General features: G+C 41.6%; 1 protein-coding gene across 1 annotated transcript in view; it reads right to left on the bottom strand.

Annotated features, from left to right (window-relative positions):
• The window catches only part of PITRM1 (pitrilysin metallopeptidase 1), a 1418909-nt gene that overhangs the window by 261617 nt on the left and 1131299 nt on the right, over positions 1-25993 (bottom strand). Inside the window, exon 23 of the mRNA XM_044064598.1 lies at positions 2564-2676. Within this exon, the coding sequence (XP_043920533.1) occupies positions 2564-2676 (113 nt within the window). The remainder of the gene's footprint in view (positions 1-2563; positions 2677-25993) is intronic.

Below are 25993 nucleotides of genomic sequence, written 5' to 3'. Positions count from 1 at the left end.
AGTTCCTTCTCCTTCAAGGCCTCTGTTACCATGGCAAGCTCCTCGGCAAATATGCAAAGATGACAGACAAGATGGCAATACCTGTGGTTGACATTAATGGTCATCCAACAGTCAACACTGACAAAACAGAACATGAGGTAAACTACTAGCAAGTTCATATACTGGGCACTCCCAAAGTCAACACATTCAAGGGTTAATGCAGGCCTCTAGTTTTTCTGATATCATTCTCTGGGTGGCTTGACAATACACAAGCACTGGTATTGTCAAGCCACCCAGAGGATGATATCAGAAAAACTAGAGGCCTGCATTGACCCTTGAATGTGGTGGCTTTGGGAGTGCCCAGCCTAGCAAGAGTCTTAGATATCTGTACAATGGGAACATTTTAAACTTTTCGCATTTATGGCATCAAATACACAAACAGTCTTATGAGGACTGTTAATTGAGATTAGAAATGTACAAGCTAAGGAAGATTACACCAAGGCTGTATGTGCCATCCAAGATTAATGCATAATGTCACAGCACATGCTAATGTAAAACAGTTTGACCAGAAGGTTAGGAATGACAGAAAAATAAAGACTTTAACAGCATTAGGCATATCAGAAGAGGAAATCTCAAAAAGGTATGCACTGCTGAAGGCCTCCACAGTCAGAGTGGCCAAAGTCCCTTTTTAAATTCTTTCAGAGAAAGCACAATTATAATGAAAACAATACAAACTTTTTTGGAACATCAGTCATTTACATAATTTGCAGGATTATATGCACTAAAGATGAACAATTCAAGAAAATTTGTAGATTTGATAGCTCCATTGTATCTAAAACCTGAATATAACAATGGTTGTAAAATGTGAGATACAACTGGAAAATGTCAGGATCATGAGACTTCCTATAAGTAGCTCACAGGAGCTGTGCCACACACAAACATATTCATTTCTAATCCCGCCAGGTTTTCCCATCTTGTTGCAATGGTGCAGTCTTATTTCCTCTTCTACTGTAAGTTACCAGCCTTTTTCATTGCCTTTTCTTTTCATACCATTTCTTTCAGTTAATCATTTTGTGATCCCCTAACTTATACCAACTCTCAGCTGTTCCACTTCTGTACTAGTACAGCCTCTGAAGTCTTCACTACTTCACCCTTGTGGATCCCTGTTCGTAGCTGGACAGTTCTCCTAATGGCTAAGTACTCTACTGAACATTTGACCAGGCAGTGAAGTTGCTAAATCAGTTAGCTGCAGTAATTAAAGCTCGTTTGTGCAAAGTTGTGTTAAACCTTGCACTGACAGTATAAAGAAGGGGTGCAAGGTGCAGCCTTCTGCAAAGTGGTGCATGCAGGGCTTTGCTACTTATAACAATATGACTTCTCAATTTTTCACAACCATCAATTGCTTTGAAACATTCTAAATGTGAGTGGTTGCGAAAATATTTGAGCCAGCTGTGCTTTCTGTTTTGAATATTCAACATATAAACTGACTACTATAATGCATGTTTTGCTTTATTTATGTATTTGTTAACTGGGATACAGCACTGATCCACATGGAGCATTTTCAGACTCAGCCTGGATGCAGAGTTACATAAACTTATATTAATTAACAAATAGGAAAACCACATGAAAGCATAATAAAATCATAATGCAATAAAACTGGACAGACAGTACACACTTGATTACATAAAGAAATAAGTGGATAAATTCTGCACATACAGTTATGTAGGCAACAGAAAGTGAGAGTTAACAGGGGTAATCTACATTACTCTTTACTATTGGTTGCTTACAGATAGGAATGGTTAGTGTAATTTCCAGTAGGGTCTGTTGTATTCCTACATCTATAACCATGACTTTTGAGTCAATATTCAGAAAATAACAGTGATTAACCTGGTGTATAATAGTAATAATCTACCAATGCCTGAGTATGCTTATAAGTTATTTTTGATTCACCTATCCTCTTGAACTGTGATTATAAATGCCAATGCATGCTCAGCTCTTTACTTTGGCCATTTATCTTGTCACTGCTCTTGCTTATTGCACACATGTTGCTGGGATACTTACTTTGGGTCTCCCTGTAAAAGGTTTAGCATCATCTCCCTGATTAAGAAAAGCAAACAAACAAATATAAATAAAAAAATGAATGTTTCATGCATACCCAAAATACAGAAAGATGGCAAAGATCTTAAAGTGGGCAACTTTCTATGCCATTTTGAAGGATATACATTATGGCATTCAAGTCCAACGAGGTAGAGGTGATAATGCACATACTACTAATATTCTGCTGGGCCCAACGAACAAACCAGAACATGCAGCAGTAGCAGCACACTACACAGTATAAAGTTCAGTGTTCTGACTTAACAGGTCTTGGAGAATCAGGAAGCTTCACATAATGTAAAACAACAAAAACATATTAAAAAGCTGTGCTTGAAAATCAGCTTATGAAGGAAGACACATAGGCATAGATACACACACACGCAGATGTGTATACCTGCGCACGCGCGCGCACACACACACACACGCGCACACACACACACACACCAAAAAATTAAACTCAGTATATTTTAGCAATAATTTCATTACTCACCTAGCGTAGTCATTGTCTGTGTATGGGACAGTGCGAATACATTCACTAGCAAAATGTACAGGAAAAGGAAACTGGAAGTATGTCTTCATTTCACAGGGTTTGAAGGTTGGATCCTGAAAGTGAGACAATGCATTCTATTAGCAGTTTTATAACATTATCTAATGTTAGATCATTTAAACATATTTAGCTATGCAGAAATATGCAACCACATCAGTACACTGGTACATACTGTAAAGGCAATTTCCAGTAACTAAGGACAGCTGCCATTTGCATTTTGGTCGCAACTGCCATAATCAGACAGAACTCTGTGCACATTAAATATTCCAAGAACAAGGAATATCTTCAGAAGTTGCTCCTTAACTTTTACAATTAACTTCTGCAATTTACTGGTTGCTCAGATGGCAACACAAATCTGAGAAGATCACCATGATGCTATATTAGACTTTTGCCAGGCTTAAGCAGAAGTGCACTCCATTACTAATACAGCATGTCCTCTTGTGAGCCAAGTAAAGCTGCATAAAACATCATGGCTCTCTTCAGTGGGGGGAGGCTCCGTAACTGTTAGGGGAGCTGCAGGAATTAAATTTAAACGTTATGGAGCAATTCCTGAATAACTGCTTACATTTAAAATTCCTAATCTAGACAAATTTGCATATGATGATCATAACAAATGCAATGTGTCAGAGGCTGCCTTAATCAGAAACTGTCTTTAACTCCTCTCTCATACAGTAGCCCAAATGGCAAGTAATACTTGTTGAGTTTCTTCTAGCCAACAGACAGCACTACTGCAGAAATCCTTCCATGCAGTACTCACTGGTAAGGAGATGCCTCCCACAGGTGGGCATGGTTTGACAATTCTAATGAAGGTACGCCAACAAAAGAAAATGCTGACAAGAGAATGCCAATATAAATGCTAAAAATAAACACTGAAACGTTGCTTGACCAAGTATAGACTACAACTTGTCTACAGAGTAGTGGGATTGACTACTTTCCTGCTGACTAATAAACTCTTGAAGATAAAGGGTTATGGTTTGCACCCAGAAATGTCTTCAGTGAAGCAACTACAGTCAGCAAGCAACAGCAAGTCTTCTGTAGCCAATGCATGCCTCAAAAGAAAAATAAAGAAAGGGTTGGGACAGAAAATTCTACAATGTAGCTACTCTTCATATCTGCCATGGACCTGGACAGCGCATAAAGACAGGTCCCAAAATGTGAACATATGAATCAGAAATGTCCTCGACTGATATCCACTTGAACAATGCAGCTAAGACTACTACTCTTGGTGGGCTGACATTCTGACAGGCTCAGGAAGAAACTTCACTGTCTGTCTGTACTAACTCACAATACATTAAGACAACCAGTATAATATAATACTTAGTTATCCCTTTACATTTTTGGTACATTGATAATCCTCTTTATTGTTTGCTTTAGTAAACTATTTACTGCCATGAGGTAAATTACAACAAGTAAATTGCAGAACTGTAGGTACAGTAAGAGAAGAGGGTAGCTGCCATTGGTGCAAGCTGTAACAAGCCTTGCTATAATTTCAGAATGCTGAGAGAATCTTTTCTTTTCCTCTTTTTTTTTTTGCTCCAAAATTGAAAGATGAGGGGGGGGGGGGCTTTGGGCACCAGATAAACTTGCTACAGTTCCGAACTGGCACATGATGATGTCACAGCCAATATTTATCTCAAACAATTATTTAAATATTAATTTAAAAGAGGAACCATGATGCCAGTGATTTCTTTGTCTTACTTTCAGCAAAGGAAATAATAGCTTGTCTAATTCACATGGCATGCAGTGCAGGTCAAACAGTGTTCGTTTCAAGTAAAATATCAGTAGAAGTGCAGATCTATCAAAGAAAAACAACTAAAAGACTGGTTTATCATGAATTGTTATCATCTTACGTTATAAAATGAATTAATGCCCAAGGTAACCTAGTTCATGTGAAAAGCAAAAGGGGTTCCTCACATCAAGCTATTGGTAACTTAGAGAAGCTTCTCAATAAAGTGATGGCCTCAAGGAACAGCATTTTCCAGAAAAGAAAAAAAAAGTGTACCTTACAGAAGGGCCAAGGGTTCAAAAGGGGTTATGATTAACTCCTTTAACGCTGCAATATGCACCCTATACTTCTTAATACAATTCAATACTTTCTGCTTTTGTTTACATCTAAAATGTCACTTACATTCCATGTTAATATTGATAAAACAGCCATTCTGATAAAAAGCTAATACTTTCACATATTACATGACAGTGCTTTTGAATATATGTTTCCAATTTGCAACTTACATATTTGGCATGTTAATCTTGCATACAGTTGCTGCTTCTCTTTTCTGTTTGAGGTCATGCCACATTTTCAAAGATCTTTTACTTCAATAAAAACACTCAATGAACAACACCATTAAAAATGCATTTTAAACCCCATCCCCTTTTAATTCCCAGCAAATGCACATAACTCTATACACTTTCCAAAAAGGGAGATTACCCCTCCATATAGATGTGACTGCTCCAGAAAGACAGCTGCATCCATAGGCATTACTATTCTAAAGTTACGTTTAATCATACTGAAAGATGATGTTAGAGCCTACGCTCCCAATTACACAGATACTATCTGCCTTGCCCATAACAGATGTGGACAAACATTTTGTGTGCTCTCAGTAAGCTTTAGCTTTTAAAACGTGCACTCACATTTAATACATGATTTCATTTATTTTCACTGAAATGCTTGTCAGTTCTCCTTTAAATACTAATTATATGTTCCTTGTACTATCAATAAACACACATTGTTTCGACTTTTCTGGGTTAATTACTTGCACCTGTAGATTTATATTCTCTAAGTGAAAGCTTTTGCCAATGGGAAAAGAAATGCACAGTATCTTTGTAAATAAAGTAGACTTAATTTGGAACATGTCAGTCAGACTTATCACAGCTAATTGTTTGCACCTGTTTTGATACTTGTCTTCAACTAAAACTACTTCAAAATAAACAGTTGATAATACAAAAACTAAAAAATTGAAACATTTTCATGCTTTCCATCTTTTCTTTTCTTTTTCTATCCGGTTTGCTTAAAAACAGTACAAAATTCATTTTGTCTGTGGATTAAACTAAGAACATTAGTCTAGACTTACACATGTATAAAAACAGGGGAAATTATATTTTAATACACATATAAAATGATCAAAGAGGGCATTGTCTCCCTCTACTCCTCCCTCATTAGGCCAATCATCGAGTACAATGCCCCATTTGGCATGTACTTCACTAGACACCAGCAACAACTGGGGAGGATGCAAAAAGGATCCTAGGCCTTAAACACTTGTCCTCTATGGACAGACCCAAAAAACTCCAACTGTTCTCTGTCTCATATTGCCTACTTAGAGGCGATCTCTGCCATGTCTGACCCAGCTCTGTTAGAAATGCTACATCTAAAGAAATCCTAATCCCTCCGCACCACACGCTCCAGAGACCTCAACCTCATTACCACAATCAACGGGACATACTGGTGGGACAGGTTCATAACCCAGAGACTGCCCATGCTATTTAATAGACTTCCCATACATGCCAAGCAGAGCACCTCACTAACCCTCTTCAAGTGAAATCTTGATGAGTGGATGGGAAATAGAAAATTCATCCCGGGGATAAACATGTATCGAGATTTAGGCCTTAGTAATGAAGGAGGCATTGATTTAATATGCAAGTCCGTGGGCCTGAATACACCCTCAGAAGCTGGTGCCTGCACAGTGGCTCCATACCCATCCAAGGTAGAGACATCCATGGGTTCCATAGTTGAAGTATCTCGCGGCATACCGGACTCTGAATGGGTCTCAGTAGAGGCCTGCGAATCAGAAGTAGTGGGTATCAAGGGCTGTGAAAGTGCCTCACTGAATACCGGCGAACTGGCAACTGGCTTAGGAGAAGCGTCGCCGGCAGTTTTGGACCTCTGCAGCCTGTCTCTGTGTTTATCTTTGCATTTTTTCAGAATCCCGGTAGTCGGATGGCTAACCGATGACATTTCTGGAAAATTAAACCAAGAACCGAAATATTTAGAGGCAAAAATATACCGACGACGGATAGTGCGCTGATTAAATAAAGCACAAAACCAACAGCAAGGTATGCCGTAGTCAGGGCCTAGGCAAAGAATATAGTACAAATGAAAATCTTTATGAGGTATTTGCTTTCCATAAGTAATGCAATTATTAACTTTTACTGATATCGGTAAGGAGCAAGAAAAACTTTCCCCAACGGGGTCCTTAGCTTTAAGTTGAAGACTTCGGTTCTGAAACTTGAAAATGGCAATTTCAGGAGTTGGCCAACCGTCACTTGCAAACTGCTTCTGCTTCGGGCACCGCACGGCAAGAAAAGACTGATGTAATCACATCGGCAGCATGTTTTATACCCCTGATGACCTGACGTCATGGAAGAAGACACAGCAACCGACGCAGGACCCAAGACTTTGTTAATCAGGCCGACTGAGGGCAACCTTCAAACAGATTACCCAAATGTAATGACTGCAACAGTGAAACACGAAGAACATCTAAGGCCAGGTGGCATGATGCCTCTGTAATCCTATGGATAGGCTTGTAAAGGCCCCAGGGCCATTAGCCTAGTACACACCTATTAACCTGCAATACAGCTGTACATCCCATAGCAGCTCAAGATTACAATAATATATTGCTTATTTGCAGCCTTAATCTTATTACAGTATAAATTCCTGGTATACTACAGTTAAGAAAAATAAAAAAATACTTTTTTTTTTTTACCTTAATAAGACTTAATAAGACCAGCATACATAGAAGTCAATGATAACCCCATCTCGAATTCAAAATATTTCTGTATACCATAACTGTTTTACAAATATAAAACAACTAAAAACAAAACCACGCTCCAGTGAAAACAGGACCATAAAATAACAAAACAGTTAACACATATTTTAGTTGTTTATCTCATGCTGTGGTGTGGTCGATGTTAACTGTTTGTTGCTTTACAAATATAAAATGCAATTTAAATCATGAAATTCATTACACAGTAATTAGTAAGGACAACAACTTTTGACTTATAGTTACTTCTTCTGTCCTGTGAAATGTTATTCTGTGCATTAACTACAAAGTGAGGATTATACTTTGGAGTTTTTTCACCAGTTTAAAACTGATACACTCTCTGCATTTTCAGGCACTTTCTGCAGAAGCACTGCTCTCATGTCTAAACTTCATCTGATGGGAGTGACCCTTTACAGTTCCCCTATTTATTCATTAATTTCACATTATAGCTGGTTTTCTTTCTCATCATCTTAACCTCCCAACACCTGTCTCTGGATCAAGTCTAAGGTACTCCTGATTCTTCTAGTCAGCTCCTGTTTTTTTTCTGTTCCTCAAACATTTTTTTTCAGAACAAAAAAAAAGGTTTTACTGACAAATTCACTCTGTGGGCTTTATAATCATCATCAGACAAATGAGAAGCAGAGTCCTCTTCAGCTTGTCAGCTCATGCTTTGTTGGTTAAACCTTTTTATTTCCTCCTCAGCCTGTCCTGCATGTTCTGAAGATAACTGGATAATACAACTTGAATCTCACACCTACCCCTCAACATCCCCTGAATGCAGAGATAAATTTACTCCTTATCTGCCTTCGTATACAAGTGAAGAATCATCTTCTAAACACTCTGGTGTCTCCAGTTTTAATATATTACCTTTCTATGGCCAGATTTGTGGCACACACATGTCCTTTCAACAAATCTTGCTGTGGAACTTCAGAACAGTTACTTTTTTGTACTTTCATAAAATTAATGCAATGTATTCCTTATAGTTGCTTTGGTACAGCAGAAAATGTGAAGTTTTCTCAGTGTGCCACCTTCTAGCTCTATTATTTCTATTAAGCCGCAGTGGTGTAGTGGTAGCGTTGTCGCCTCACAGCAAGAGGTTCTCCCGTTCGATTCTCAGCTGGAGCGCCTTCTGTGTGGAGTCAGCATGTCCTCCCCGCGGTCGAGTGGCATTCGAAAGACATGCGTAAATGGGTGTGCCTTCGTTGAAGGTTGGGTGTCGAGCTGGCACCTCGGCATCGTAAAAATCTACTGCCAATCATTAGCGGACCGGAGTTCCCTTGTGCCGACCCCTACCCGGGAAAAGCCGAAAAAAGAACAAACATTAACTGGGGGAGTAGACTGATACACAGACCCTTTTCAGCCACATCATTAGCCACAAGATTCTTATAAACATAATTAAAACCTGTAATAAATTTAGATATACAAAATTCTTTTAGACAAATTTCAGCAAGCTCTACATGACAATTTGAGATATTTAAATTAAGTAACATGAAGAAAATGAGATAAAGGGGAAATAAAACTTTAGTTTTTGCCAACAACTGGTGTTAAGGAAATGCTTACAAAAATGTTTACAAATAAAACGTTCTTACTAAGAAGTCTCATATTCAGCCAGTCTCTCCTTCATTTAAAACTCCAGTTTATATCATTTATCAGCTTATCTGAACAGCTATTTAATGTGTTTACTCTTTTCTGCCTTTTGTCATTTGACTTTATATATTCCACTAGTGACTTACTTAATTTAAACATCTCTCTCTGTATTTAATTTTTCTAAACAACTGCAAGCTATCTTCTGTACTAAAGCTGAAACATGAACTGCTATATGTTGACCAGCTGCAAGGGTCTTTCCAGCTAGAGATTTTTCATCTCCTTTACTAGTTCATTTTCTCTTACTGTGTCCACATTTCTTCAGTGCTGGCACCCAGACAGTGTGATAACTATCTAGTACCTGATTTTTACCCATATTATTAACATTGACTTGCTTTTTATACCACTTTCAATTTTTCACACTGGGAGACACCACTAATCAACTTGCTGCAGGCTGTGCTGTCATCTTGGAAGATGGCTTTGGTAAGCTCAAGCACTGCCAGGAGATATTCTTAGAGATTTTTTGAAAACATGCAGGAATATGACAAATGAATCTGAGGACATATGAAATGGACTCGGGCTTCTATTCCTACAGGTGCTTGGATTAATTTTCCATAAACTGCCACTGCAGTGCAAAATAAGACAGGATATTGCATTCCTGAGTGCACCAACCTTACAATGAGATGCTAAATGGAGATTCTATATGCCTGAGTTTGCGGTAGTTCAGATGGAGGTAAAAGATCCTTTAACACTTACTGAAATCAGTAGATGTTTTATTTCTTTACAGCATTCACAAACTATATAAACAAATCTATACTATTTCACTTTCTATTCAGAGACAAAAACCTTGCCCAGTCGACAAAAAGTGCAGAAGAAAAACCAGTAGGAAATAAAACCAATATATTCCTTGCACTCAACCACAGCTCAATAGAGGCTCCGTTGAGCTGTGGTTGAGTGCAAGGAATATATTTGTTTTTATTTCACTTTCTATATTTAAAATAAGATGTATCAAAATTTTTACTTCTCATCTAGCATCCTTTGCTCCATAAACATTTCCTTATTTTACTTATCAAATCATCATTGTCACATAAATTATTACATAACTCTTAATAGCTACTGTTCCATGGCACCCAAACTGCATTTACTAAAATCTAGTCCTTTTTCATCTTTCTTTTCTTTAATTTCTTCACCATGCCTCCCATTCAATGTCATTTCCATTTTCAAATTCTTGAAACATTCATACTGTGATTCACATTTAAATTTCCTCAAACTCCATTAACACTTTCATATTCTAAAACAGCATGCCTTACATATTCTTCTATTTTACAAACCTTGCATAATCTGTTGTTTCATTTGACCTCTACAAGGTAATTTCTGTTAACAGTCTCCATAAAAAACTCCAGTTTCGTTAATCTTCTCAAATGCATCTCATCTTTCCTGTATTTTCTTATCCTCTTACTTTCATGTTCCCAAGGTTTCATATAATAATAATAATACTCCTCTGCAACTTGTTCATACGATATCTTTCTACTTCTACTAACAAAATGTAGGCTACCTATTGAGAAGCAGGTCCACTTATAGGCTCTCCAAACCTTGTGGATGGCGGGTTCTCCCCAGGACCAACAAGTAAAAACAAGAGTAAGAAAAGACTCCCTTTTTGCAGTAATCTACTGCTGCATTCCTGTAGGCATTTTCCAGGCAGACAGCTAACCACAGCAGAATATACACATTCTAGAAATCAGGCAATGAAAATACAAAACAATCCTTCTTTGAGCCTTAAGTTGCCTTTTTTATTCAAAGTAATGAGCACTTTTTTTTGCCAAACTTCAACGGATACAATGCTTCTTCCTAAAAAAAAAAATTACGATTCTAGCTGTTTAAATAACCCTAAACAAGGGAGTCTGGTAGAAAACAGCCCTTATGATTGGGGGTAAGGCTGTGGTTCCTGATTTGCTTAAAGTTGGGCCTACTGGTTGGGGGGGGGGGGGGGGAGTCAACTCCCTAATTAGAAGAGTCATGGATTGGCTAATATTCAGGCCAGCTGATTGGAGGGGATGGCAAATCCCTAATTAGAATAAGAGTTATGGATTGGCTAACAACCAGGCCAGCTAATTAGGGACTTGGCCTTGTCTCCTAATCAGAATACGAGTCATATACTGGTTAGGCTGATATTCACCTCCAACTCCTTGTTAAGGAAAAACATTAATTCATAATTTTATAAAAATAAAAACAACATAATATTTTAGCCTTTAAAAAGACGTTTATTTTTGCAGGTCCATGGGAACAACATGTATGTTGGAGTCAACCTAAACTGTGAATCATGGAAGCTGACTTTTACAGAGCACCCAGGGTAATCTAGCTATATAATGACTCTATGTGAAATTAAAGTGGAATGAATAAAAACAGTAAAACAGAAGTGCCTATTTTATGGGGCCAGAGTCATCTAACTGAAAGATCCGTCTGGTATTAAAGTAAACACTTTCTCTCCCGAACCAAATCTTCTTCAGACTACTAGAGCTAGGGCATTAGAAAGGAAACCTATAACAATCAGAGAAACAAAAATAAAATTAAAAAAAAAAAAAAAAACTGTGGTGGGTAAGCGTCAATATTTGGCTGAATTAACAGAAGATCCTATGGTTGACTTTTTTTTTTTTTGAGCTGAAGGACGCTTGATCAAGCATTCGAAGTTCAGACCTGGTTTACTGTATGCGTTCAACTTAACCTGCCAGTCCAGCAAGAGCACATTCTTATTCCCATCCACAGGTAAGCCCACAATTTTGTCAAAGACATGAAATTTAAACCTAGAGTGATCTGTCATCTCAATGGAATGTTTTGTTAGAGGATTTCTACTAATCCTATGTCTTGCATCAGAAAATGGTTTGACATGCATATTTTTAGTCTGTTAATGATTTCTACTAATCCTATGTCTTGTATCAGAAAATGGTTTGACATGCACATTTTTAGTCTGTTAATGATTTTCCAAACATAGAAGGCTTCACACTTTGTGCACTAAACTCTGTAAACAACCATTTCTGTTTTACAGTCAGCTCTACACCTTTTGTAGTACTGTTTTCTTAGTACATGTACAAGTGAAATGGTCTGTGTAGCTCATAGGTTCACAAAAGGAGCATTTTTTGAGTTTCACATTTGAAAGTCCCATTTTTGTGGGTTACACTGTGTCCATGTTAGACCTTAGATAGTCCCCAATACTTCTGTTTTTTTGAAAATAAACCTACGTTCCATTTCTAAGATATTGGCAATTTGTTACCGTTAATAATATCTCATTTTGCTTTCATAATCTTATAGATAGAGAAGTGGTGAAGAGCAATGGTAAGGCCATTCTATATTTTCTTGCTTTATTTTTAGGGTCTTTGTAAAGGTTGGCAAAACCCAGGTGGTGTCTGTCAACAGGTTCAAATGACGTCTCCCTGGAACTTAATATATCTCTAACAGGATCATAGGAGGTTACTAGGCTCTTGGCCCTGAGGCTCTTATAAGCCTAGCCAAGAGTTTAGCCCATATTTGTCCAGCAGGGACATGGGTGGAATCCCAGGGATATATTTTCTGTTTCCCATTCAGTTATCCAGGTTGTGCTTACAAAGGGGTAAAGAAGTACTCTGCTTCATGTGAAGAGGAAGTTTATTCCATGGATGGGGGAGTCTCTGGGACACAATCTGTCTGGCCAACAAGTTATGTTGATGTCACAGACCAGGTCGAGGCCACGCGTGTGAGTTACTCATGTGGAGCCTGACTGGCGGATATGCAGCAGTCCCATCAAGGTGGGGTCCATATACCAGACAGTGGTCACCTCTGAGGAGTCTGTATGAAACTGAGTAGAGGGATAGGGCTTTTAGCCTGTGTATGGTAGATGTCTGAGGCCATGGATTCTTCTGGTGAGAAACCTCTGTGGTCTCTCCAGCTGCTACATGTGCTTTGCAAGGTACGTGCCGAAAGGGGCTTTGTCCTCAATAATGGGCCTTATAAGGGAAGAATACAGGGATGGTATGACCTCCTTGTCCCAAGATGAGATACTCTTATGAGGTGGGCCGTGCAGAAGGCTTTCTGTACAATGAAAGCAACATGGTGATCAAAAGTCATGTTGCTATCAACCTGGGTGCCCAAATCCATCACAACTGATTGCATGCTTAGGACGTTGTTATTAAAGTGACAATTTGTGGGGATGTCACTCTCCCCAAAGGGGATGATGATGCATTTTTTGGTACTCAGCTCGAGGCCATGTTTCTGGCACCAGTCTTTGAGTGAGACCCTCTTGAAGGATGTCCACATCACTAGGGGAATTGATGACAGCACCCAGCTTGCAGTCATCTGCAAACTTGGTCAGCCATAGCCCACTGGTTTTGGCCTGCACCGCAGAAAAGTATATCCCAAATAACAGAGACCCCAAGACCGAACCCTGGGGTACGCCGCTTGTTACGGGTCTACTGCTTGAGGTGGTTTCCCCTATTTTGACTAGCTGGGTCCCCTATTTTGACTAGCTGGGTTCTATCAGTGAGCCAGTTTGCTATCCATCTGGTAACATATGGATTGATGGCTAGTTTAGAGAGTTTACCTATTACTAGTTGAGAGAATTTACTTATTATCCCTGGCGTAAGCCAGGGAACCTTGTTGGCTAGGCTTACTTAGGCCCTTGGGTCAATAGCCTAGTACCTACCTATGAACCTATGCTCGAGTGTTGAATAGTGTCAAAGGCTTTGGCCAGGTCAAGGTAGGCTGTGTACACCATCTTCCCCTCGTCCATGGCTTTGGTGAGTCTCAAAGAAGTCGACCAGATTTAACAGACATGACTTCCTCTTGATGAAATCAGACTGTGTGGGATTGAGTGTTTGGTGGTTGCCAATATCCTTGTTAAAGAGGTCCATGCTAACCCGTTCCATGGCCTTGCAGATCAGGCTAGTTAGGCTGATGGGGTCTATAATTTCCTGGATCGGTGGACACTCCACCTTTGTGCAAAGGGATGACAATGGCTGTCCACTACTCAGCTGGGAAGAAGCCGGTGCTCAGGCTTTGGTTGAATAGGACGTCTAATGGTGCTGCAAGTTCCTGCCTGAGTTCATGTAGGAAGCAGCCTGGGATGTTATCGGGTCCCATGGAGGCTGTATTTTTTGGCTTTCAGAGAGAGCAGTGATGACCTGTTCCCTAGATATAAGGGGAAGGAGGTAGGTACTGGGGATGTCCTGATTTACTAATGGGAGATAGAGGGGTTTAGTTTTCTCTGAATCTGTCAGCCAGCAAGTTTGCTATATCTATGGCATTTGTATATGTGGTGTCCTTGACCACCAGTTCTGAACAGATCTGGGTGCTTCCTTTGAGGTTGTGGACATATGTGAAGAAGGCCTTATGATTGTCTCTAATAGATGTAGCCAATTTGGACTCGAAGTTTGCTTTGGAGGATTTCAGTAGTGCTCTTACTTTGCTTGTTCAGACTAAGGAGACATTGCTTCCAGTTAGGCACCTGCACCTTCTTGGTCTTGGACAGCAACTTTTTTCCTTTTGTTATAGAGTTTATTTATTGCAGATGTCCACCAGACAGGTTTAATCTTCCTTGTGAAGGATGATTTAGTCCTGTCGGGTATTCCTTATTCCATGCATCTATATAAATGCTAGTATAGTGCTTTGATGTAGTTTTGGATACTGGTGCCAGTTCCAACACAGGGAGAGGGGGAGGAGGTTGTGAAGGTGCTTATAACATCCCTCAGGAGGCTGTAATCAGCTCTGCAGAAGTTTTTATGTCTGATCCTAGCTAGAGGGCGGGGTTGGAGGAGATGGTGACTTTGAAAGCGACTGCTTTATGGTCGGATCTTACCAGGGAGGCTGATACTATAGGGATGCTGCAGTGGTTACTCACATTGGTGAATACCAAGTCCAAGACATTATCATCTCTAGTGTATGGTGTAGCCTAGTCTTATTTCATAGCCATGAGCTAAAAGTCTCATAAAAAATTCATTCATCTTTTTTGAAACTCTTGCTATGTGCATTCCTTGAAACTTTATTATATTACTTTTTTTGTTCTGGGTGCATGCTACTGGTGTATAAAGCATATTAACTCTTGTTGGTTTTCTGAACAGGTTGTTAGTAAGTTGTCCATCTCTCTCTCTCTTTTACTGATGGTAAGATCCAATAAATCTACTTTTTCTTTGCTATAGTGCATGGTAATCCTGAGTAAGTTGGCAGAATTCTTGATGTAGTCAAAGAACTCCAGCTGCTGACCTTTGCTGCCTGACTGGAATTTATTTAGGAGTAGCTGAAGTCTCCCATAATGATAGAGATTTTGTTTATAGAGTACGAGTACACTATAAAGCTTAAAGGGACATCAGGGTAAATGAAAAGTATCCTGGAAAAGGTACTAAAATGATGTTTTTTCCTCTTCAGTGTGATAAGCTCAGTTTGTGGGTCTCTGGAAATTTGTCTGGATATAATGTGGTCCCTAAACATTATAGAAATGCCACCACAGTTGCCGCTGGGTATGGAGGCATAGTAGGTATAGACCATTGTATGGAAGGAGTACTTTCCAGACATATAAACCACGGTTCAGTAATTACACAGACATGGATACATTCCAACTGCAGGAGAGCCTCAAAGTCAAGCAACCTGCTGGTGAGATGTCTGACACACAGTAGGGACACTTTAATGTGACACTATTTAGATTTGTGATACTTTGTCTATACTAAAATATTCATGAAATGGACTTTGCCTAATGAGGTACTATAAGTGCAGTAAAGGCTTTAGCCAGTGTGTGCAAGCCTTGAAATGAGAGAGGAAGGATGGTGGTGAAGTATTTAACCAACTGCTGATGCTAATTAATTTTTCTTTGAATCTAGGCATCATTCTTGGAGAAGGGAGAATTCCAATATTTCTTGTACTTGTGACATGCATGCAGAGCTCTGACATGTTTCTGCATATAGGTCACGGACAAGTAATGGGATACCAGAATGGCTGTGGTTGAAGGGGGCCTGGTCCATTTCACTGTCTGGGGCACCATTTGACCATGATCTGTCTCTGTTTCTAACTGTAGGACATCCAAGACCACATTTAATATCCACTAGGCTAACAATTCTACTCTCATCTTATACTAGTAACACACTATCCTCCCTGTTGCTGCACTCTCTCTCTCTTCCTCCCGTAATCTTCTAAACCCTACAAGAAAAGAACAGTGTTTGCTTTATACACATTTTCATTCATTTTATACCATAAAAATACTTTAAATATAATTGCACAATTTTTTACATTCATATGTAAAAGCATTTACAAGTTATCAATATAAAACAAATTAACTAAATTCAAGTCCTTTCTTTATTGCTACATGACAAATCCTCACATATTCTTTTACACATCAGCCATATTCCCAGAAATACTTTAGCCCATTTATTAACAACACATTTCTTTATCATACTTCCCATATAGCATTCACATTTTCAATTTAAATCCTTCCCATCTATATCCATTTTTATTTTTTCCTATTTTTTATTCTTTTTACAATCCAAAAAACAGTGTTTTGTTGTTCCTTTTTCATTATAAATCAACCCCTTTTCTTTTCTCCATGACCTTATATTTCATATTCCCTTTTACTGGCAACTTATCTAATAAAACTCTCCACAAAAACATCTTATGCTTCATAAAAAATTTTAAACCTTTTTTCTTTGGTCACTTATTGCCTTTTTCGTCTTCTATAAAGGAGAACTGCACCAACAGACTCAATAAAGCATGTTTATTTCATCATGGTTTGGTGTTTCCTACATTTTAACACCACTCTGGGACAATTTACAGGTTTTAAATATTTTTATACATAATTTCCGAGTCTGACCACATGGGGTCTGGCATCTTGAAGTAATTCTGATTGTTTAGTCTGCCTCTAGGTGTCCCACAATGCAGTGCTGATCTGTAAAAAGTTACACCACACAGGCCTCTTCCTTCCTAAAGCCCTTGCCACTGCATTGATTTTATATACATACACTGCTGTCTTTCAGTCAGTTAGCTTTACGTAACATTTCATGCCGCTGAAGGCCTACTTAAAACACAAACTGTACAAATGCTACAGAACAGACTTTCAAACTGCTTTTTACTGGTACTTCTTTTTAGAATGGCTAAACTGCAGTTTTTTTTTTGTGAAGCCTGAATTGTACTACTTTGACTCATCTCCCATTCCCCTTCACACTTAACTTCCCTAGCTGTCAAAGTGCTAAGGGTAATCTGAGCTGCTACCTGCTGTGATTGACAGCTCACTGCAGGAGACTTGACTCATGTACTGTTTCCTTGTTCTACCCTTTACTTTCTGTATGGGTAGGGGAAGGCACTGTGACATCACAGCATGGGTGGGTTTTTAGGATGATCATGGTGATGTCAGTTTAGGGAGGGAATTGGCCAGAAAAACTACCTGTATTCAGTGGCATTGATGAAATCAATGAATTGGAGACTTTTCCAGGGAGGGATAAAAGTTTTTTGAAAGTGAAACCACCACAGTACAGTAAGATACTGTTCTAGTGCAGAGAAACATTCAATTTAAAATATTTTAAATGCTGTGTTGTTGTTTATTCATAGCAGGGATAATAAATAGGGAGAAAAAGGACGGAGAAGTTGAGCATTTAATAACATAATCCTGTTGTTGTCCTTTAAATTTCTGCTATGGGTACACACAGACCAAAAAAAATGTTTTCCAAACTTACATTATACAATTATTCTTCCCATGAACATCACTTAGTTTTAAGGTTCATAATTTCTTTTTATTCTATTTTCTTTCATCCTGTCTTTTATTTCTTTTCTTTCCCCTTTTTTCATCCCATGCATTTTTATACTTTTCATACAATATATTCCCTATCACTTCTTTTCTCGCTACAAAAATAAATACATAGATGCTAAATACACTGCTGGATTCAAACCACCTTCTTTTCTTTTGTTATAAATTATCCCTCTTCTCACGGGTTTCAGCCTTGATCACCATATGAAACTTAAAAAAAAAAAATCTCTAATGACTGTTTTTCCATTTGAAGGGGAAACTTATTCCCCTTAGATATGCTATTTTTCCTAATATGCAAGTATTGCTCCCTGGATATGCAATTTATCCTAATAAGTACTGAACATATGTCTATTACTGAAATAAAATCATTTCCACCAAGCCAGCAATATTTTATTTCTTCCATTATGTCTCTCCATTTACTTATTATACTTTGATACTCACCAAATTTCACTCTGAAAATCTTTAGGCCCGAGTCCAAAAGACCCTCAGTGTAAGTGACTGTGACGATAGGAGGTACTGCCAGCCCTGCCAGGAGAAATAGGGCAGTGGATTTGTAACATATCCCAGCACAACTAGTTGGAATTTTGTAAATACCTATGTCATTTGTTTATCAAACTGATTTATACAGCTGCTTATTCTGAAAATGTATTTGTGAGGTTTGCTTGTGTTAAAATATATCAACAGTGGGCCCTGCTGGAAGGAAAAAAAAGTGCATGCATTATTGTAACTGTTTAAATGTATACATTGTATACTACACTTGAAGTGAAGTGGTTAATCTTAATCCACCTAACTTTGCAAAATATATCTGAAATTAAATGACTTTATGGGTTAAGCCATAAAGATGTTATCCCACAGATTTGAATGGAGCCAAAGATGCAACGTCAGGCCTAGAGAATAGTTGGTGTCTCCTGCAAGAAGAGTGAAATGATTTTATGGTTTTATGATTTCCAGCAGCTGTACCACATTTGAGCAAAGCTCTATGTGTGTGTATGGTAACACACAGGTGCTAAAAACTTGGCAGCTTCTAGTCATGGGGGATAGTGCGGGAAACAAGAGTCAGATGACCAGACGTATGTGATGTCATTCTGTACAGAAATAATGTTTTAGTTATCGAGGACACCGAAGTCTCAGCAGCATTCTGTCTTCTGTCTTATATCTGACAACATGGACCACTCACCCATCTTGCTTTGTTCTATTCAGTAAGTAGGAACAGTAATTCTTTTAGACAATCAGGAATAGATAGTGAGACTAGCTAAATACTGTTTTTCTGTAACTGTGTGAAACTTTCCATTGGTGTTATTTATAATATTCCCTGTGACTGAAACTTTTAGTTATGTACTTACCATAACTTTAGATGTTTGGGATCCATCTTGCCTACATTCTGTACTGATGGGTTCGGAGCCGATCCTCGGCACGCTATACTATAGAGCGAAGTCTCTAATTGGCTGAGCTATTCTATATCCCAGGATGCACCACCACCACTTCCCCAGATCTTGTTTGTCCGCACACATGCACACAGTCATAGACAGCTGAAATAACATTGCCAGGTGTTTCAAGATGAAAGGGCTAAACTGAACCATCTGGTCTCTTCTGATCTCCAAGGCAGGGGGAAGGAGGGAGGGTTATTAGGAATGTAGGCGAGATGGATCCCAAACATCTAAAGTTATGGTAGGTACATAACTAAAAGATGTTATGTGATCCTATCTCGCCTACATTCTGTACTGATGGGACAGCGTCCCTAGCACCTGATTCCTGGGTGGCTCACTGGAAAACACTCCTGAGAACTGTGGAACTGAAGGAAGCTCACCCCCGAGATGCCACATCCAATATGTAATGAGAAATAAAGGTGTGAGGAGAAGACCAGGTAGCTGCAGCACAAATGTCACTAATGGCAAGCTTGGAATGAAAGGCTGTCGAAGTAGCCATAGCCCTTGTAGAATGAGCTCTCACAGAGGTTGTAAGCTCTCTATTAGAAAGAAAATAAGTATGACTGATACAGTCTCTGATCCACTTGGCAATAGTGACCATCGTGACGGCTTTGCCCAATTTATTGTCTGAAAAGGACACAAACAACTGATCTGTTTTCCGTGTTTGATGCGTCCTATTTAAGTAGAAACGCAATTGCCTGTGAACATCCAATGAATGGAAGGTATATTCTGCTCTGTCTGAGTAGTTGGGGAAGAAAACTGGGAGTTCCAAAGACTGTTGGAGACAAAAACTAGAACAAACTTTGGGAACAAAGGATGGATTAGGCCTGAGGGATACTCTATCCTTGTGAAAAACCAGATACGGTGGTTTGACACATAGTGCTTGGAGTTCCGAAACTCTTCTGGCCGATGTAATTGCCACCAAAAAGGCAGTCTTCCAAGAAAGAAATTTCAAGTCACAAGTTGCTGCCGGTTCGAAGGGGGAAGAGGTCAAAGCACCTAATACGAAATTAAGATCCCACGGAGGAGCGGGATGAGAAATTGGAGGTCGTAGCAGCCCAGCGCCTTTCATGAAGGCTTTACACAACTTACTGCTCATCAAAGGTGGGTCTATACTTTCATGAAAATTAGAAATGGCTGCTAATTGAACCTTAATGGTAGAGACCGAAGAACCTTGATTGAATAAGGAAGCCAAAATTTCAAAACTTCAGACACCGGGGTAGTAATGGGATCTAATCCCCGGAGTTGGGCCCAAACGGTGAATCTCTTCCATTTGCTGTTATACATCTTCTTAGTCGAATTCTTGTGGGCCGAGGACAAGATATGTATGAATTCCGAGTCCAAAACCTGGTTCCTGACTATAGTCGGAAGTGGAGGAGCCAAGCTGTTAACCTCAATGAGTGAAGGGACTGATGAAGCTGTCCCGACTGATGGATCAAGAGATCTGGCACCTGGTCCAGGAACCATGGACCGTCCAGTGCGTGTTTCCGAAGAAAGGGCAGCCAGACTTGACGAGGCCAGTATGGGGCAACTAAAATCATCTTGCACTGCAAGTGAATCGCCTTCTGGATTACCCTGGGAAGAAGGGGAACCGGTGGAAAGGCGTACAGTAGGCCGGTGGGCCAAGGTTGGACTAGGGCGTCCTTGGGAAACCCCCCCGGAACTGGGGTGAGAGAGAAGAACTGTAGACATTTCGTGTTGAGGGGAGTTGCAAAGAGGTCGCAACAAGGAGTTCCCCATCTTCTGAAGATCTGAGTTGCCACTCTGTCGTTCAGAGACCACTCGTGCGGGGAGAGAATAGTTCTGCTCAGTCTGTCGGCTATTACATTGGATCTCCCCGGAATGTGTGTTGCTACCAAGAAACGGTTGGTTGCAATAGCCCAATCCCATACTTTCATGGCCTCTCTGCAAAGGGGATAGGACCTGGTCCCTCCCTGCTTGTTCAGGTACCATGTTGTCGGACTGAACGGCAATCATGCCCTGGGGGAGGTAACTGTGTAGTGCTTGTAGGGATAGAAGCACCGCCCTCATTTCCAGTATATTGATGTGTAGGGAACTCTCATCGGGGTGCCACTTGCCTTGGACTGACCTGCCCAGGTAATGTCCCCCCCACCCCGTCTGGGAGGCGTCCGTAGTCAAAGTGGCCACTGGAGGTGGAGGAACGAAGGGTCGCCCCTGATCCAGGTTGGAGGAAAGAAATCACCAATGGAGGTCCTGTTTGCACGTCTCCGTGATTATGATGAGGTGACAGAGGGAGATCCTGATACGACCACTGGACTGACAGGAGCCACTGGAGAATCCTCATGTGCAATCTTGCTAAGGGAACTAGGAGAACGGTAGCCGACATGGAACCCAACAGTTGTAGGACCATCCTTGCTGGGGCTCGGCGTTTGGAGAGCAATGCTCGGACTTGAGATTGTAATGTTTCTATTCTCTCTGTAGGTAGATAGACCCGCATTTGCTTTGAGTCTATCTCTACACCGATAAACCGTATGCGCTGAGATGGCAGCAACACCGACTTTGCCCAATTGAAGGTGATTCCTAGGGAGTTGCCTAGAGAAATAGTGGCTGCTAGGTTTCGTAAGAGTAGACGCCTGGAGGTGGCAGTAAGGAGCCAGTCGTCTAGGTATGGAAACACCTGGAATCCTAGACTTCTCAGGTGAGCAGTCACCACCGCCAAACATTTGGTGAACACCCTGGGGGCTGTGGTGAGACCAAAGGGCAGTGCACAGAACTGGAAATGACCGTCTCCCAGACTAAAGCGCAAGTGTCTCCTGAACGCCTGATCTATCAGGATGTGATAATAGGCGTCCTTGAGATCTATGGAGCACATCCAAACACCTTTCTCCAGCAGCGGGAGAATGGATTGTAAGGTGACCATCCGGAACTTGGACTTCTTGACAGAACGGTTGAGCTTGCTGAGATCCAAGATGGGCCTCATGTCCCCGGTCTTTTTTGGCACCAAAAAGAATCTTGAGTAAGTCCCTAATCCGGTCTGGTCTTCGGGGACCGGTTGGATGACTCCTTTTTGAAGCAGCTTTGAAATTTCGATGGCTGCGAGATCCCGTTGACTGGGTGGTGGGTCCGGGATTTTCCGGGATAGTGGGGGGGGGGGCTGAGAAAAGGGAATGTTGTAACCTTCGGCAATGATCTGGAGCACCCATCGGTCCTGAGTGATATTCTCCCAGGCCTTTAGGTGCCTCGAAAAACGACCCCCGACTGGCTCCGGAGTGGCGCAGTCGGGCAATCCTTCAGGGATGCTGGAAGGTTGAGGAGCCACGAAAGGACTCGCGGTCTCCAGTGTTGCGGGGGCCTCTGCCGCCTCTGGGACGGCGTCTTCCTGAAAAATTTCCCCCTCCTCTGCCTCTAGAAGGGGGATCATCCTGCTGTGAGGGGTAAGTCTTCTGAGATTTGCGGAACCACATTTTCCCCCCTTTTCTAGCCTTGGGATAAGGCCGGAAGGGAGTGGAAAACCGTGCCCCTATGGCAGTCAAGGTCTTACCCTCTTGTTCACAGCGGGTCAAGGTGTCCTTTACCTTGGGTCCAAACAAGGAGGACCCATCAAAGGGGGCGTCGGCAAAGGAAGACTTGAAGGCCTCCGCAAAATGACACAGGCGGAGCCAGGCTTGTCTCCGTAGAGCAACACCTGTACCCGCCGCTCTACTCACCCCTTCGGCCGCATATGAAATGAGCCTCATGGACGAGTTCGATATTGATGACAGGGTAGCCAACTGAGAGCTAACCGTCTGGACCAACTGCTCAGGTAGGTTACCAGAGAGGGTATCTGAAAGTTCCTTGACCAGATCCCTCTGAAGTCTGGTGAAGTGCGTCAGATAATTCAGAGACCTTAAAGTAAAGGCTGCTGAAGTAAGGGTGCGCTTCCTGTACCGATCCATACTCCTGGACTCTTTATTAGGAGGATGGACAGACGTCGAAGCCTCTGCCACATCTTGCTGGGTAGCAGATGCCACCACCAGGGCATCTACGGCCACACCTTTGGATAAGAATTCCTTTTCAGGGGGGGCTGACAGAAATTTATTTGGGCGAGCTGGCACCGGTTCCACAAAATCCGGGTGCTCCCACGCCCTTCGAGATATCAAATCCAGGAGCTCATCGAAGGGCGTAGACACCCAGGAGGCGGAAGGCTGAGCCCCGAAGGCCTTGAGGAAGACCGACTCCTCAGCGGAAGGGGGTTTGGACTGCCAGTCGCCTCGTTGCTTGAGGATTTCTAAGATGTCTACAAAAGAGACATCATCCGAGGACGACTTGGGGGACCCCTTCGCATCATCGAGGTCGGTGTCCGAGGTGAGAGACTCATCAGGTGAGTCGACGTGCTTCCTCTTACACTGTCTCTTGCTGGGAGGTTCCTCCGAAGAAGCCTTGGAAGGACCCCCAGGAAGGGAGGAATCCCAAATGGGGGTGACCTCAGGCCCCAGGGCTCCGCTGTCTTGAGACAGGGGAACAACAAAGGAACAAGTCTCCATGCCAAGGGAAGGTGTTGGAGAGATGGTGGAGGTAGCCAAGGAAGATTTGGCTAAAGCACTCCTCATGGCCCTGAAGGCCGGACCCCCCCCCCCGAGTCCTGGGAAGGTCCGACCCCCGAAGCCACAACGGTAGAAGGCACTCCCGCCGCCGACACACCGAGAGGGAGGCTCGGAACCGAAAGCATCGGACCCGAAGCGCCACCCCCGGGGCCGACCGAGGAGGTCCGTGTACCGAACTACGATCCGAAGGTCGGGGTTGGAGTAAGGGTCGGAGCCAACCCGAAAACCTCCACCGGCTCCACCAGCACCGACTCCAACGGTGCCGAGGCTGTTGGAGGAGGAACCAAGACAACAGGGTGGACAATCGGCTCCGAAGCCGACTGGGCTGGAGCAGAGACTAACTTTTGGAAGACTGGAGACTGAAACAGCCTTTGAAGCACCCTGTCAATATCCGAATCGGACATCCTCGAGGACCGAGAAGAGACCGATTGGTCCCGAGTTGACTTCTCCGCCGGTTCCGAAAGACTGGGGGACCGGCTCCGAAGAGTCTCAAGCAGTATCGGCGCCGAGGGAGATTCCACCAGCACAGCAATTTCCCTCGGAGCCGACGGGGACTTCGGCGCCGAGGTAGAAGAGTCTGAATGTGTGACCTTTTTCGGCTCCGAAACCATTGGAGCCGAAGAAGGTGACACACCTCTCGATGCTCGAGCGCTCGGCTCCGAAGACAGAGGAGTCGAGGCTGGAGGCACCGAGGCAGACCGTTCCGACCTCGGCTCCGAAGTCCGTGGAGCCGACGGAGAAGCCTGCCTTGATTTCTTTGCTGTCGGCTCCGACGGACTGGTCAGAGCCGAAGACTTCTTCTTCCTGGAAGGAGAGGGGGAAGAAGATAAAGCCTCCTCAAAGGAAGGGGAGATCATCCCTTTCAATATTAATTTGTTTTTCCTCTCTTGGAGGACACGAGAAGAAAAAGCGTGGCATACACTACATGACTCTTGAAGGTGCTTAGGCCCTAAGAAATAAACACACAGCGAGTGATCATCCGTTATAGACATCTTGTACCCACACTTGGTACATTTTTTAAAACCCGAAGGTCTATGTTCTTTCGACATCACTAGAACAACTCAAACAACCACTAGGGACAAAAAGTAATCACTGAGAACCAAATCCCTCTAACTTAAGCAGGATTTGACCTATAGGCTCCGAAACAGACAACAGGTAAACTATAAAAAGGCTCTAACAGAGCGCGAGGGCAAGGCCCCTCTAACTAAAACGGGACCTAGATTTTAATGTACAAGTACCACAAAAATTATAAACAGTAATTTTAAACAACACAGATATCCTGAACTAGAGCGCAAGGGAAACCTCTACTAATAAGAGCGAGAACCTAGCGCTGCGGAAATTCACACAACTTTCCTTCACAAAAACACTCAACAAGTGATAAGTAGCTGTTAAAACAGCTTTTGGGTGAAAAATTAGAGAAATTCTGACAGAAAATTTGTAAGTAAAGAATACTTAGCCCAGCCAAGTCGAGACCACGTCTATTGCTGTCAAGCGGCAAACGAGATCTGGGGAAGTGGTGGCGGTGCATCCTGGGATATAGAATAGCTCAGCCAATTAGAGACTTCGCTCTATAGTATAGCGTGCCGAGTCGGAGCCGAGGATCGGCTCTGAACCCATCAGTACAGAATGTAGGCGAGATAGGATCACATAACATCTAGTATTTATTGTAAACTGATACTTTTATTACTCGTTATTAAATATATTTAAGCTTCTCATTGTGGCTGGTCCTTTTTAGAAAATATTTAAGTTTTGAGAGTATTTAAATATATTTATTTGGTAATAATGCTGGCCACTTATGAAAGCCTTGCTGTTTGGACAACATTACCATTTGTATTAATCTTAATTTCATTCAGTATAATTAGGTACCCTTATAACAGCTTTAAAGTAGCTGGCAGGGGTTCTGGTGGCAGTGATAACTACCTTATCGACCGGCAGAAGAGGGCACAGCAGGTGAATCTGTGCCAGCCTTTCCCAGGGTGTGTGTGTGTGTATGTGTGTGTGTGTGTGTGTGTGTGTGTGTGTGTGTGTGTGTGTGTGTGTGTGTATATGTATATGTCTTTGTGTGTGTGTCACAAAGCACTCCTTTCAAAGAGAGAGTGGGGGAGGACATAGCTTGGAACCCCAGCTAAGGACTCAATTCCAAGCTGTGCCAATGAAGAATCTTATTGGGGGGTCTGGAAAGATACAGACAGGAACCAGCCCCCAGACTGAGCGTGTCCCCTGGTTACTCTTACAGGAAATTGCGCTTGATGCAGACAGGTCTGCATCTGGAAATACTGAGTGTATACATTTGTATTCCAAGTGAACAT

Source organism: Protopterus annectens, chromosome 3.part0 (assembly GCF_019279795.1).
Source record: "Protopterus annectens isolate FY-2018-M chromosome 3.part0, PAN1.0, whole genome shotgun sequence".
NCBI classification, from domain to species: Eukaryota; Metazoa; Chordata; order Ceratodontiformes; family Protopteridae; genus Protopterus; species Protopterus annectens.
This window is presented reverse-complemented; position numbering and strand designations above follow the sequence as displayed.